General features: G+C 48.5%; 1 protein-coding gene across 3 annotated transcripts in view; it reads left to right on the top strand.

Annotated features, from left to right (window-relative positions):
• The window catches only part of FRY (FRY microtubule binding protein), a 360,844-nt gene that overhangs the window by 300,000 nt on the left and 46,070 nt on the right, over positions 1 to 14,774 (top strand). For all 3 annotated transcript variants that reach the window (XM_084763560.1, XM_084763561.1, XM_084763562.1), the window contains 6 exons: positions 482 to 579; positions 1,448 to 1,618; positions 6,148 to 6,288; positions 8,151 to 8,330; positions 10,003 to 10,164; positions 13,334 to 13,408. In XM_084763560.1, coding sequence (XP_084619686.1) covers positions 482 to 579; positions 1,448 to 1,618; positions 6,148 to 6,288; positions 8,151 to 8,330; positions 10,003 to 10,164; positions 13,334 to 13,408 — 827 coding nt within the window. The remainder of the gene's footprint in view (positions 1 to 481; positions 580 to 1,447; positions 1,619 to 6,147; positions 6,289 to 8,150; positions 8,331 to 10,002; positions 10,165 to 13,333; positions 13,409 to 14,774) is intronic.

Below are 14,774 nucleotides of genomic sequence, written 5' to 3'. Positions count from 1 at the left end.
TGTTCTGGAACTCTTGAGTAGAGTAGGCTGCGCCTCAGAGAACTGCCTGCCTCTGTGTCCTGAATGCTGGGATTAAAGGTGTATGCCGCCATGACCAGCTTTCAAATATGTTGAGTTTTGTTTGTTTTGTGTGTGTGTGTGTGTGTGTGTGTGTGTGTGTGTGTGTGTGTGTCTGTCTGTCTGTCTTTATGTATCCCCATGTCCTAGAAATCACAGAGGTCTGCCTGCCTCTGCCTTTGCCTCTCAAGTGCTGGGACTAAAACATGCACCACCACATCCAGTTTAACATTCTTATTTTTACAAAATCTTATAGTGATCTAGTGCTGTCTATATCACTCTGGTCTAAATCAGAACCTGTCAACAACAACAAGACCATTTTCACATCACCTTGGAACAAAATAAAGTCTGTATGTTCCTCCCCACTGTTGCCGGTCACAATGTACCATGGTCAGCTCTCACCACTGTGTCTCCTCTCACACAGGATTTCCACTGAATGTCTTGTGTCTCCTGCCCCAGCTGATCCAGCAGTTTGAAAATCCCAGTCAGTTCTGTAAGGATGTAGCCGAGAGGATTGCTCAGGTAAGTGTCAGGACCCGGCAGGGGGTCTCTGTGCCAGATGGAAATGGCCACTTTGAAGAAGGCGGTGCTTGTCTCAAACATGGATACTACTCAAAATGGGCATCTCCAGGTGGCTTTTGGGGAGGGGGAGGGGTTGTTGCTGGGGGAGGGCGTTGGTTGTTTTGAAACAGGGTTTCTCAAACTCAGTTTCTGTCTTTTTGTTTGCTTGTTTCTTTTTGTTTGTCTCCTGGACTTGATTTGTAGACTAGGCTGGCCTCGAACTCACAGAGATCCGCCTGCCTCTGCCTCCCCAGGAGCTGGGCAGAGGTTGTGCACACCTTTAATCCCAGCACTTGGGAGGCAGAGGCAGGCAGATCTCTGTGAGTTCGAGGCCAGCCTGGTCTACAGAATGAGTTCCAGGACAGCCAGAGATACACAAAGAAACACGGTCTCCAAAAAAGGAAGTAAGGAAGGACAGGAGGGAGGGAGGAAGGGAGAAAGGAAGGAAGGAAAAAGACAAGAAAAGGAAAGCAAGTGGGAGCGGGAGAAGTGAATCAGCAGGCAAAGGTGCTCAACACCAAGCCTGCTGAGTTGATCCCATCCCTGGAACCCACATGGTGACAGGAGCGAACAGATGCCCTCGGGTTGCTCCCTGGCACTCACATGCTCATTCGCACACACACGTGTGAACACAATAACTAAATAAATTGAATGGAAACAAAGCAGGTGGAAAGAGTTTGTGGGGCAAAGTGTGTTAGCTAATTACTAAATTGAGTACTTCTGTGGCTACCAAAAAGCATAAAGGGCTATTTTCCAGACCATTAGGACTTATTGGTAACGTTTCTTCCTGTCCTTTGGAAGGCTCTCACTGTTCTGCTTGTCTTTGAAGGTTTGCTTGGAAGAAAAAAATCCTAAACTTTCCAATCTGGCTCACGTTATGACCCTGTACAAAACACACAGCTACACCAGGGACTGCGCCACGTGGGTCAACGTGGTCTGCCGCTACCTTCACGAAGCCTACACCGACATCACCCTGAATATGGTCACCTACCTGGCAGAGGTAAGCGGTGATGCTAAGGATAATATGGGCTTAGTATCCGTGGTCCACATGTGTGTTATCGCAAATGCTACTGGATTCATTTTCAATCCCCACAACGAACTAGGGAGTGGTGTATTCTGGGAAGAAGCTGGGGCGTGGCTCTGTTAACTGAAAGCTGTAAGTGTAAGGTACCTGACCCTAGATCCAGTTGCCTCCGAGGCTTACCCCTACTTAGTATGCTTATACCTAGCAGAGCTTGGCTGAGACAGACTTGGTCCTAGCTTGGCACAACAGGGCATACCTGTAATCCCAGCACAAGAAGGGGGGGGGGGCAGGGGGCAGATCTTATCAAGGAGTTACTATGTGGCTAGATATGTTAGTGACTCCTTGTTCTAAACTAATCAATAAGTTATAATCTAGACGTAAAGTCTTTATCATTACCTTCTGTCTGCACAACTAGAAACATGCCAGACAAAGGTGTTTCCACCACATTCTTGCAAATCCTTTCTCTCACCTCTATACCATGGATGTGAGACCTCGGTAGCATGTCATGGGCCAGTGATGGTGTGCAGAGCACCTGCTGATGGTGTGCAGAGCACCTGCTGATGGCGTGCAGAGCACCTGGTGATGGTGTGCAGAGCACCTGGTGATGGCGTGCAGAGCACCTGCTGATGGTGTGTAGAGCACCTGGTGATGGTGTGCAGAGCACCTGGTGATGGTGTGCAGAGCACCTGCTGATGGCGTGCAGAGCACCTGGTGATGATGTGTAGAGCACCTGCTGATGGTGTGCAGAGCACCTGGTGATGGCGTGCAGAGCACCTGCTGATGGCGTGCAGAGCACCTGGTGATGGTGTGTAGAGCACCTGGTGATGGCGTGCAGAGCACCTGCTGATGGTGTGCAGAGCACCTGCTGATGGCGTGCAGAGCAGCTGGTGATGGTGTGCAGAGCACCTGCTGATGGTGTGCAGAGCACCTGCTGATGGTGTGCAGAGCACCTGGTGATGGTGTGCAGAGCACCTGCTGATGGCGTGCAGAGCACCTGGTGATGGTGTGTAGAGCACCTGGTGATGGTGTGCAGAGCACCTGGTGATGGCGTGTAGAGCACCTGGTGATGGCGTGCAGAGCACCTGGTGATGGCGTGCAGAGCACCTGGTGATGGCGTGTAGAGCACCTGGTGATGGCGTGCAGAGCACCTGGTGATGGCGTGCAGAGCACCTGCTGATGGCGTGCAGAGCACCTGCTGATGGCGTGCAGAGCAGCTGGTGATGGTGTGCAGAGCACCTGCTGATGGTGTGCAGAGCACCTGCTGATGGTGTGCAGAGCACCTGCTGATGGTGTGCAGAGCACCTGGTGATGGTGTGCAGAGCACCTGCTGATGGTGTGCAGAGCACCTGGTGATGGTGTGCAGAGCACCTGGTGATGGCGTGTAGAGCACCTGGTGATGGCGTGCAGAGCACCTGCTGATGGCGTGCAGAGCACCTGGTGATGGTGTGTAGAGCACCTGGTGATGGTGTGTAGAGCACCTGGTGATGGTGTGCAGAGCACCTGTTGATGGTGTGTATAGCACCTCCAGGCCCATGTATTTGGTATCCAGGCCATGAAGTCTGCGCAAATGGCTGATAACAGCGAACTTCCTTCAGCCTTGTCAGTGTTCCTCCTCCTTCTGAGATGTGCTTTCACACCTCTTGTTAGAGTCTTCCCCAAAGAAAAGCAGGCAACCATCCTAGTTCTGCTTGATGTACTCTCTAGCTCCAGGCAGCTGGAAACATCAGTTGTTCAAGGGCTCTGTAAGCCCAAAACTGTCTGTCTAACGGAGGGCGCTGCCATCTGACCCCGCTGATCCTACATGGAGCAGCAGCCCACGTGCCGAGGCAGACGGTCAACAGCCAAGGCATCCAGTTCAACGCTCACACAAGCTTGGCGTTGTAAACTCCCCTCAGACATAGCACTGCATCCTTCTGATACTCCTGTGGCCATAGCGCTCCCAGCAAGCACACACACCCTTCCCACAGCACCCAGGAAGTGTGAGGAGAACCAGTGCAAACACCCTGCTGCAGAAGCAGAGGCCGTGCAACGCCCGTTCTGAGGGGTGATGAGTAAGATGGCCACTTGGGAAGGTTTGCCTGGAGCATTCACCATAAAAGTTTCAAAAGCACAACTTGCATGTGGCATGTGCATACAGTGGAATAGCATTGTATCTTTAAAAGGAAAAGAAATTCTGGAACTGGAGAGATGGCTCAGTGGTTAAGAGCACTGGCTGCTTCTGCAGAGGACCTGGGTTCGGTTCCTAGCACCCACATGGTGCTCACAACCATCTGTAACTCCAGATCCATGGGATCTGACGCCCTTTTATGACCTCACATGCAACAGACATGTAGTGGTGCACATACATACAAAGAAAGTCTAGAAAATAAAATCTTAAAAAAAAAAAAAATCCCAGTCTCTACCTGAACTTTCCAACCCAGGGCCTGGGCTCCCTCTCCCGGAGGCTCCTCACTGTACAATCCAGATATTTTGGTTCCTCTACCTCCGCTCTCTCTGCCCCGCCCAACTCCTCCCTTCACTTTTCTGTCTTCCTCTGCATGGTCACTTCCCTGGCCCTGTTCCTTTGGGACCTGTGAACCAGCCAGAGAGCTGCCCCATTACACCTGCCTTTATGTACTTTAATTCAGCTTGAATTGGCTCCTTTTGTCATGGGAGATGACCTTATGGCTTACATTTGTGATTAGTGTTACAAATGGCCCCGCTGACGCATACATTATCCAATGTTCTTCGCTAATGTGGTCATTGATTTTTTACCAGGGTTTATTGTTATGCTTAATTGTGGGGGAGGGGTGCAGGTGAATACCGTAGCTACAGAGGCCAGAAAAGGGCATCAGATCCCCCAAGCTGGAGTCTCAGGTGGTTGTGAGCCGTCTAACCCTGGTTCTAGGAACTAGACTCTGGTCCACTGCAAGAGCAGTGCGTGCTCTTCACCACCGAGCTCTCTCTCCAACCCTGGTCCTTGCTTTGTATGAAAACAGTCATGAAATAGTGTCACATGGTCCTAAGTCAGAAGCACTCCATCCAAGGATGTGCATATGTGGCTGCTGCTTAGTTCATTTACACACTGGGGTGGGGCACACAGGTGGCAGTCTTTCTTGGCACCACCATGCCTGGCTTGAACTCTTTTCCTCTGTGTGTGTGTGTGTGTGTGTGTGTGTGTGTGTGTGTGTGTGTGTGTGTGTGTGTGTTTTGAGACAGGGTTTCTCTGTGTAGTCCCGGCTATCCTGGACTCACTTTGTAGACCAGGCTGGCCTCGAACTCACAAAGATCCTCCAGCCTCTGCCTCCTGAGTGCTGGGATTAAAGGCGTGCCCAGTGAACAATGAACTTTTATCATGATGCCTGTCATACATATTATCTCATTATTTTAGTTTTCCTTTGGATAGTATCAGCAGTTCCTTTTTCTGATTATAAAAGCAGAGACATACTCACAGCACAGAATTTGGAAGAAGATTGTCTTAGAGAAAAGAAAGATGACACTAAATTATATTTTGGTAGAGAAACACTCTTGACATCTTTGCATTATCCGTTATGTAGGTCACTGTGTATGTGTTGTTCCACATAGAGACAAATATCCTCTGCTACCATTTAAATGCCACCGCGAGGTGAGTGTGGTATCACACACCTTTAATCCCAGTACTTGGGAGTCCAAGGCAGGTGGATCTCTGTGACTTTGAGACCAGCCGACTCTATAAAGAGAGTTCCAGGTCAGCCAGGGCTAACACAGGAAACTCTGTCTCAAGAAACAAAAAACAAGCTAAAACAACAACAATAACAAACAAACAAGCAAAAAAGACATAGACCTCTTTAGTTTTCTTGATCTCCATTGCTAAATTATCCAATGACATCGCTAATGATATATAAAATATGAATACAGAATATTCTCAATTCCTACATTTTCCAACTTGGTAATTCATCTTTAAAATCTTTAAAATTATGATTTTTTTATAGTGTCCCATGGTTTTCCTATTGAGGTTTATTTTCTGTTTTCTTTTTCATTATTTGAATTTTATGTTTATGATTTCAGGGCTCCCTGAGTTGCATTTATTATCATTTATGCAATAGTTAGAATTCTGGCCTGGAGTGGTTGTACATGCCTTTAATCCTAGCACTTGGGAGGCAGAGGCAGGAGGATGTCTGTGAGCTAGAGGTCAGCCAGTGCTGCATAGTGAGGCCTCTTCAGAAAACAAAACAAACAAAAATAAAACTAGGTCTGGAGAAATGGTTCAGAAATAAAGAGCACTGACTGCTATTCCAGAGATTCTGAGTTCAACTCCCAGCATCCACACGGTGACTCACAACCATCTATAATGAGATCTGGTACCCTCTTCTGGCCTGCAGGTGTACATGCAGGCAGAGCACTGTATACATAATAATAAATAAACAAATAATTTTTAAAAATAGACAAAACTGGTTAACGGTTTTGTTTGCTCTCGGGTGTCAGAGAGTCTGGGTACTTGTCCAGGGGAGATGGCAGAACTGACAGCTGCACTCTGCCCCCTGCAGTTACTGGAGAAAGGCCTCCCGAGCATGCAGCAGCCGCTCCTCCAAGTCATCCACAGTCTGCTCAGCTACATGGATCTCTCTGGCGTTCCTGTCAAGCAGTTCAACATGGAAGTCCTGAAGACCATTGAAAAATACGTGCAGGTGAGTGTCTGCACAGACTTACTCATTAGTCTGAGCTATCCAAGGGAGAGGGGCAAGGGACGCTTGCTTGCAGCTTGCCTGGGTGCAAAGCCATCCAGCATCAGACCCCACATTCACTCCTCTGCATCCATGACTCATCGCCACAGAAGGCGAAGGTCCTGCGTGGTGTCTTCTTTCAAAGATGGAGAAGGGGGAGAGACGGTATGGGCATGCCTAGTTCCACACCAGGTCTGTGCTTTGGAATATAGAAACTTAAGCATAAAAATACTCCCACAAGTGATGATGCACACCTTTAATCCCAGCATTCGGGAGGCACAGGCAGGCAGATCTCTGTGAGTTCAAGACCAGCGTGGTCTACAAAGCGAGTCCAGGACAGCCAGGGCTACACAGAGAAACCCTGTCTTAGGGTAGGGGTGGGGTGGGGGGGAGAAGATGCTCACATGGGAGAGATGGCTCAAGGCTTACAAGCACTGGCTGCTCTTACAGAAGACCCAAATTCGTTCCCAGCACCCACATGGCAGCTCATAAGTGCCTGTAACCCCATTTCTAGGGGGAATCCAGTGCCCTTTTCTGGCCTCCAAAGGCTCCTGCACACACATGGGGCACATAAAACAACACAGGTGCATGCACAAACACACAGGTATATACACAATAGTTATAAATAAATTCTTTTTTATTTTGAAGCAGGGTTTCTCTGTGTAGCCCTGGCTGCCCTGGACTTACTTTGTAGACCAACTGGTCTTGAACTCACAGAGATCCACCTGCCTCTGCCTCCAGAATTCTGAGATTAACGTGTGTGCCACCACTGCCCAGCTATAAGTAAACCTTTTTAAAAGAAGGCCATTGAAGCTGGGCATGGCAGCACATGCCTTTAATCCTAGCACTCAGGAGGCAGAGGCAGGTGGATCACTGTGAGTTGGAGGCCAGCCTGGTCTACAAAGTAAGTCCAGGACAGCCAAGGACAACACGGAGAAACCCTAGCTCGAAAAACAAAACAAACAAACAGAAAAAAAAAGAAGGCTATTGATACAGTCTAATTGAGGCTGAGTTACATATTGGGATTGTAAACAGGGACGAAGTGATTGAAAGGTGGGGTAAGGGAAGAGGTGGGAAGGGCGCCCCCATCTGAGGGTCAGTTGAGAAGGCTGTAAGGAGGAAAGCGATGGATGGGCATTCCCAGTGAAGAGCAGAGAGCGGAGACCCCGGAGGTGCGGGGCTCTGCCCTGATATCAGTAGTCTAGTGAGCACAAGAAGCTTTTACCTTTTCTCAACTTAAGGTGGCTCCTGGGGGGCGCTGGAGAGATGGCTCAGAGGTTAAGAGCACTGACTGTTCTTCTAGAGGTCCTGAGTTCAATTCCCAGCAACTACATAACCACATAACATAGGATCTGGTGCCATTTTCTGGCAGGCAAGCACACATGCAGGCAGAACATTGTATACACAATAAGTAAATAAATCTTTTTTTAAAAAAAAAAAAGAAAAGGTGGCTCCTCAGCAAAATCAATACCGTGCAATTTTTAACTAAGTCAGTGGTTCTCAGAGTTGTATTAAAGGGTTGCAGCATCAGGAAGGTTGAGAACCACTGGTCTAAGTGTTTTGAATATAGACACCGTGGTCTGTGTTATTTGCTTATTTCCCCACTGTGGTTCAATTCACTTATAGATGTTCTTTGTATATCATTAGTCTTTTTTTTTTTCTTTTTTCTTTTTTACTACGGACTTTATGTCTTGAGCCAGTGAATTCTGACCAGTCATGAGATGGTTCATTGGTGAGCGCTGGTTCTCAAAGAATGTGCTTACTTGTTGTGTGTCTGCTTGTTTAAGTGTACTGACTTTTAACCCACGGATGTTTGTTGCCAACAGAGCATCCATTGGAGGGAGGCATTGAACATCTTGAAGCTGGTCGTTTCTCGATCAGCCAGCCTGGTCTTGCCTTCCTACCAACACAGTGACCTCTCCAAGATAGAGCTCCACCGCGTGTGGACCAGTGCCTCCAAGGAGCTGCCGGGCAAGACTCTGGATTTCCACTTCGACATCTCAGAGGTCGGGACCTGTTGTGACTCTTTCTGTGACCTGTAGCCTGAATGTATGAAGGGTAAAAGCAGTTGCCCAGGGAGAGGAAGGCTACATTTGTTTTAAGTGAAGACATCTGAAGCCTAAATTAGGTTCTGTTCCTTCAAGAACGCATGAGGATGGGGCTCTCAATCGGCAGTTATTAAGAATGGAGACCACGGGCTGGAGGTGGCTTAGAGGGTAGGAGTGCTTGCTCTCCAGGAAGACCAGAGTTCAAATCCCAGCACCCCTGTAAAGAGCCTGGTGTAGCTAGCTATGTGTGTCCAGAAGCCCACCACTGCAGGACAGAGAAGGGCAGGCTGGACACAGATGCAGTTCCAGCTCAGCAAGACCCTGTCTCAAGGGAAGACGGTGGAGTGAGATAGAAGACACTCCCAGCCAACGCCTTGCTCTGTGTGTGCACTCGTGTGCATGTATCACCCAAACAAATGGGGGGGAGGGGGAGGGGAGGAAGAGAGAGGGGGGAGAAGGAGAGAGAGAAGGGAGGGGAGGGAGGGAGAGAGGAGGGGGAGGGAAGTAAGGGGCCCTGACTTCTCTGACTTTCACCTTTTCTACCTTCAAGATGTGACATCTATACTTAATATGAAAACGATATTAGGCTATTAATTCAACAGCCATATTTAGCTTTTCCCCTTGGGGCAGGGGCTATTTTTTTAAGCCTTTGACTTGAGTTTGTTTTGATCCAGAAACATAGAGAAAGCATTAGCCAGTTAGCTAACCCTTCAGCTCCCAGGGACATAGAGCTGCTCCAGAAAGGAGGGCCTGGGAGCCTAGACACAAAGAGTTCCAGTCAGTTCCGGCCACGTCAAGGGACTCATGTTGAGCCCTCACTGTAGGCAGAATGTAAAAGGTGCTTTCTGCCTGGTCGCATACAATGGGAGTCTCAGAACGTGAGTATCATCAAGTATTGCACAATACTTGACCATGACCTCATCCGTTTGAATAATTTAGATAAAATTGTCAATGACTGAGAGTACAGAAAGATTGGTACTAGGGACCAGAGAGAAAGAAATGAATTTGAATCCTTTATTGCAAGAAATCATTAGAAGTTTGGTGTGGTGGGGAAAGCCTATAATCTCAGCACATAGGAATCAGAGGCTACAGTCCAAAGCCAGCATGGTCTACAAACAAGTTCAAGGCAGGCAGACCAGGACTGCAGAGACAGACTGGGGTAGGGGCAGGAAGAGGGGGGAGGAGGAGAGAAGAGAGCGAGGGCGCTGGTCTTCATCAGAAGAGTCTAAAGTATAATGATGTCATCGCATTGGTTTCTCGTTGACGAGGAGGGGTGGGAGACACTCACTATGCAAATTGCCCAGAGCACACATGGGACACCAGGAAAAGGACCCTGCATGCAATTGCTGAGTTTATCTGGTCTCGTTCTAGCCACATAATCAGGCTTTTTGTTTAGTTTGGTTTGAGAGAGGGTTTCCCTGTGTTGCCCTGAAACTCACTCTGTATACCAGGCTGGCCTCAAATTAGCAGAGCTCCACCTGCCTCCGCCTCCCGAGTGCTGGAATTAAAAGTGCGCGCCGCCTCACCGGCCTCCCCATGATCAGTTTTTACTACTTCTGGGGTGAGCAGTCTCTCATACTGTAGAAGTGTTAAGATGGAGTAATCGTGACTCCGGTTTGTTCCTTCTCAGACTCCAATCATCGGGAGACGGTACGATGAACTACAGAACTCATCTGGGCGGGACGGGAAGCCGAGGACCATGGCCGTCACCCGAAGTGCATCGTCCACTTCCTCCGGCTCTAACTCCAATGTCCTTGTTCCTGTGAGCTGGAAGAGACCCCAGTATTCTCAGGTATAGCTCCCCGTGTGGAACTAAACTCTGCCATTCACCACCACCCCCAACAACGGTCCCGTCTAGACGCCTGGCACCTCTCCAGCAGTCGGGGCTCACGGCACTGAAAAGGCCCTCTTTTTATCTGTGAGCAGCCCGATGTAGCAGCTTGATGCCCGACTCTGGCCTCTTCACTCTCACGGCTTGGCAAACCGAATCCGCTCTCCGTTTCACGTGGCAGCCCTTTAGGTGTGGAAAGCGGTCCTGACCCTCGCCCCTGACCCGTGTCCAATGAGTCCCCCAGAAACCACATCCGATGAAGAGTGACTGGAGCCGCTCACTCGGCTTCTGGATGTTTCCCTCGGAGCATAAGCTTGAAGCACAGTTGACTTCAGCAGGCCAAACCTGACAGAGCAGGAAGGGTTGCCACCCTCCTCTGTGCTTAGTTATCAGAGCCTGGGGCTGGCTGCAGTCTGCGGGGAGCCCGCACAGCAGGGCGCTACCAGGCTGTCAGGTAAAGCCGCTTCAGTGTGCCCAGCGAGGTATTTTAGTGGCACCTGCCGGACACGCACTTGCGTGATAAAGGAAGTTAGTAAGCCATGTATGTTAATTAGCTTTGTGTAGATGAGTCAGAATACCTGCGCGGATGGGCTCATGAAGGGTCCCTTGGCCCCAGAGGTTGCGGCTCACGGTCACATGACCGCTGGGAAGCAAAGAGAAAGACAGGAAGGGGCGGGGTCCTGCCGTCCTGTTTCAAGAGCTCAACTTCCTCCCACTAGGCTCCACCTCCTATAGGCTCCACCCGCTCCCGACAGCACTGCAGGCCGGTGACTAAGTTTTGATAAAACGTGAAGGTCAGAATGTCCCAGCATCCACCTCAGCTCTAAGCACAGCTGCACCCTACTGCCCAGATGTTAAGGTTCAGAGCCGTAGACTCCCTCTCCTTCTTACTGTCCAGCCTCCCATTCCCAAGGGCCTTCCCTCCGCCCCTAGTCCCTCCCCCCACCCCACCCCCACCCCCGTCCCCTCCGCCGGCTCCATTCTCTGAAAAACCCTTCTTCTGCAAATTCTAATGGCTCCAGATTTTTATGGATTTGGGGTTCTGGTGCTCTCAAGCTGAGGCCTTGCCCTCTTCTGACATCCGCAGTACTGGAAAAGGAGCTTTTGGTTAAATTGATCTGCTTTTATTCTGTTTGTGAATGTTTTGCCTGCATGTATATGCCTGTGCACCATCATGTGCATGCAGTACCTGTGGCAGCCAGAAGAGGGTGTCAGATCCCCTGGAACTGAAGCTATAGATAGTTGTGAGCTGCCATGTTAGGTGCTGGGAACTGAACCCAGGCCCTCTGCAAGAGCTATGAGTGCCCTTAACTGCTGAGCCATCTCTCCAGCCCAGGAGAAGGAACTACACAGGGTTAGAGGAGGCAGAGAGAAGGCCTTCGTGAGATAGCAAGCCTGGGTTGGGGGATGGTCTGATACAACAGTAAGCCTGGGTTATGAGGAGCAGGCTAGGTGGGTACTGGGCAAGCCCAATACTGCATCTGCATACCCCACAGCTCACCATCGTCTCCGGGACTCAAAGCCCTGCTGCACCCTGAGATGTCAGTAGTTACAGTCACGGTGAGGAGGAGATGACGGCGTTCGGCCCTGTGCCTTGTTGCTCCACTGATTTCACCTCAAAAGTGGAGAATGAGACTAAGATTTAGGGAAATAACAGAGAGATTTGGCATCCTTCAGCAGCGAAGTCCTCCTGCCTGGCCTTGAAATGGGACCCATTGGGAGTAGTTCTGTAATTGGGAATGAAAGATGCACTTCCATAAAGAAAGACCCTTAAGCTGAGCGCAGTGGCGCTCACCTTTAATTTCAGCACTCGGGAGGCAGAACCAAGCAGATCTGTGAGTTCAAGGCCATCCTGGTCTACAGAGTGAGTTCCAGGACAACCAGGGCTACACAGAGAAACCCTGTGTAGAGCCCGAAAAAGGAGGAGGAGAAGGAGGAGTGAGATCTTAGAGTGAATAGCAGCTTCTAGAAGCTTCTGTCTAACAAGCCAAAATCAAGCCAAAAATCAAGACTCTCAGCAACACTAACATTTCTAGGTTCGCGTCATCTCTTCATCCTGAAACCCTCATTTTCTCTCTGGAAGCGTGATTCTAGAAGAATCCAGAAAAGAAGGCTCGTGAAGAGAAGCAAAGGGGTTTAAATTATTTTGTTCTACCATGGTGTGTGAATAGCTGAATGCTTTCAGTCTACACACAGTAAAAACATTCTCTCCTTGGAACCGGAACAGGCTCACTCTGTAACAAAGTAGATTTATTTCTGGTGGAACAAAAGCCAAGCCTTGCTGAAATTATAAGTTATAATATACAAGAAGCAATACCGTGTGGATGGCCACGGAAGGGCCTAGGAATAGATTTTCACAGAGCCCCCCCCCCCCCAGAATAGCGAGTCAGCCCTGTACAGTTCAGACATGGAGAGAGCCTTGTTTTAGTTAACAGCCACTTTAAAATAAATAAATAATATAGTTCTTGAGAGATTGCTCAGTGGTGAGAGCACTGGTTGCTTCAGAGGACCCTGGTTCAGTTCTCAGCACCCACATAGCGGCTCACGACCATTGACCATTTCTTACTCCAGTTACAGGGGATCTGACGCCCTCTCCTGGCCTTTTTGGGCACTGTATACATGTGGTTCATATATGTACATGCAAGTAAAACACCCATACACATAAAATAAAATTGTTTTAATTACAAAATAAATAAAGAAATCAGACTGAGCAAGCCATAGGGTGGGGAGTGGGGGTGAGCAGTACCCTCCATGGCCTCTGCGTCAGCTCCTGCCTCCAGGTTCCTGCCCTGCTTGAGTTCCTGTCCTGGCTCCCTTCAGTGATGGACTACAGTGTGGAAGTGTAAGCCTTGCCTTTCCAGGTTGCTTCAGTTATGTCACTAAGGATGGTTGTTAACTCGGCATAGCTAAAATAACTTGAACATACTGTTGTTATTTTATAATTGTCAACAAGCTTTTCACACTCTTTTCCGTACAAAGCCTGAGTATTTTATATCTTAGTGTCACGGGCTACATCTTAAACCTCGACATCCACTTTTTGTAGCTAGGACCTATGTATAAAGGTGGATTTGCAAATGGGACCTCAGAATGAAAACCTGTGGGGTTTTTTGTTGTTGTTGTTGTTTTCCAGAAACGAACAAAAGAGAAATTGGTGCATGTCCTTTCTCTGTGTGGCCAAGAAGTTGGACTAAGCAAAAACCCATCTGTAAGTCCCACCCCGTCTGTAAGCCCTGCCCCATCTGTAAGCCCTGCCCCATCTGTAAGCCCCGCCCCATCTGTAAGCCCCGCCCCGTCTGTAAGTCCCATCCTGTACCACGGTTATTTTGCTATCCTGTTGCTTTTGCCTTTTGACCGTTCTGGCATTGATCTTGAGGATTCTAGTGTGAGTGACAAGTCCAGTAGCCGCCATCACGTTCAGCCCTGTGTTACCCCTTCTTACCCCATGAGCTGTCATCTTAGTTCAGAGACAAAGAACGATTTCACTGCTCTCTGCTTCGGTTTGCCTTTGAAAACAGTTTATGTTCAGACCTTTATTTGGTTTTGTAAACAGCCCAGACTATATTACCACGTACGTGATGACATCCATGACATCCATGCAAATTCCTCCAATTCCGCTTGAGTCGGGTTTTGCTCGCTGTACAGTCATTGTATGATGAGTCACTGTTTTACTTGTATACAGTAACATGACTATAATGAGATACTGGCAGAAGTGTACTAAAAATGTTACAGTCTCCTCACTAGTCACATCACAATAGAAAAGTAATAAAATACTACAAATATCTATAAAAACGGCACCATTTAAGCTTTCACCCATGTTAAAGGTAGAAAAGAAAATGTCCTGATGCTTCTAGAAGAACCAATTACTGACGTTCAGAAACAAATTTCTGAAATTACTAGAAAATTCAGAAAAGTCAAAGTATATACAGTGAGCATTTTTAAAGGAAAAAAAATGGTAAAAACCTCAGGGCCTGGATTCTATGTATGTTTTTGCAGATCATGGTATCCTTATTCTTCATTTAAAAGGAAATAGTGAGATAAGAAATTTAGAATCAAGCCGAGCATGGTAGCACACGCCTTTAATCTCAGCACTTAGGAGACAGAGGCAGGCGGAGCTCTGTGAGTTGGAGGCCAGCCTGGTCTACAACATGAGTCCAGGACACTCAAGGCTACACAGAGAAACCCTGTTTCGAAAAACCAAAAAAGAAAAAGAAAAGAAAGAAAGAAAGAAAGAAATTTAGAATCAGCAAGCAGATTTCTCTGTGGAGCTGCATTTTAACATCCCAGACTGTGTCTACTCCACACAAGCAGGTAAAATGTCAGAGGCTCATGAGCACTTGCCAACGAGTCGGCCGGTCACTCATCTCAGCTGGGAGAGCACCAGCTAAGCTGAGCTTCTGTCTAAGTCACCTTTGTAGTGTGGCTTCCTGATCAGAGGGCTTGGGGCACCAGTGGCATCGTTCAGGCCACTGAGGCCCACAGCAGAGAGAAACCAGAGCCTCACATAGCTTCCCCCACAAAAGAATGAAGACATTTTCTTCTTGAGCCCTTGGGCCACATTTTAGTGGCTGAGG

The sequence above is a fragment of the Acomys minous genome (genome assembly GCF_964271855.1).
Source record: "Acomys minous genome assembly, chromosome: 16".
Lineage (NCBI taxonomy): Eukaryota > Metazoa > Chordata > Mammalia > Rodentia > Muridae > Acomys > Acomys minous.
This window is presented reverse-complemented; position numbering and strand designations above follow the sequence as displayed.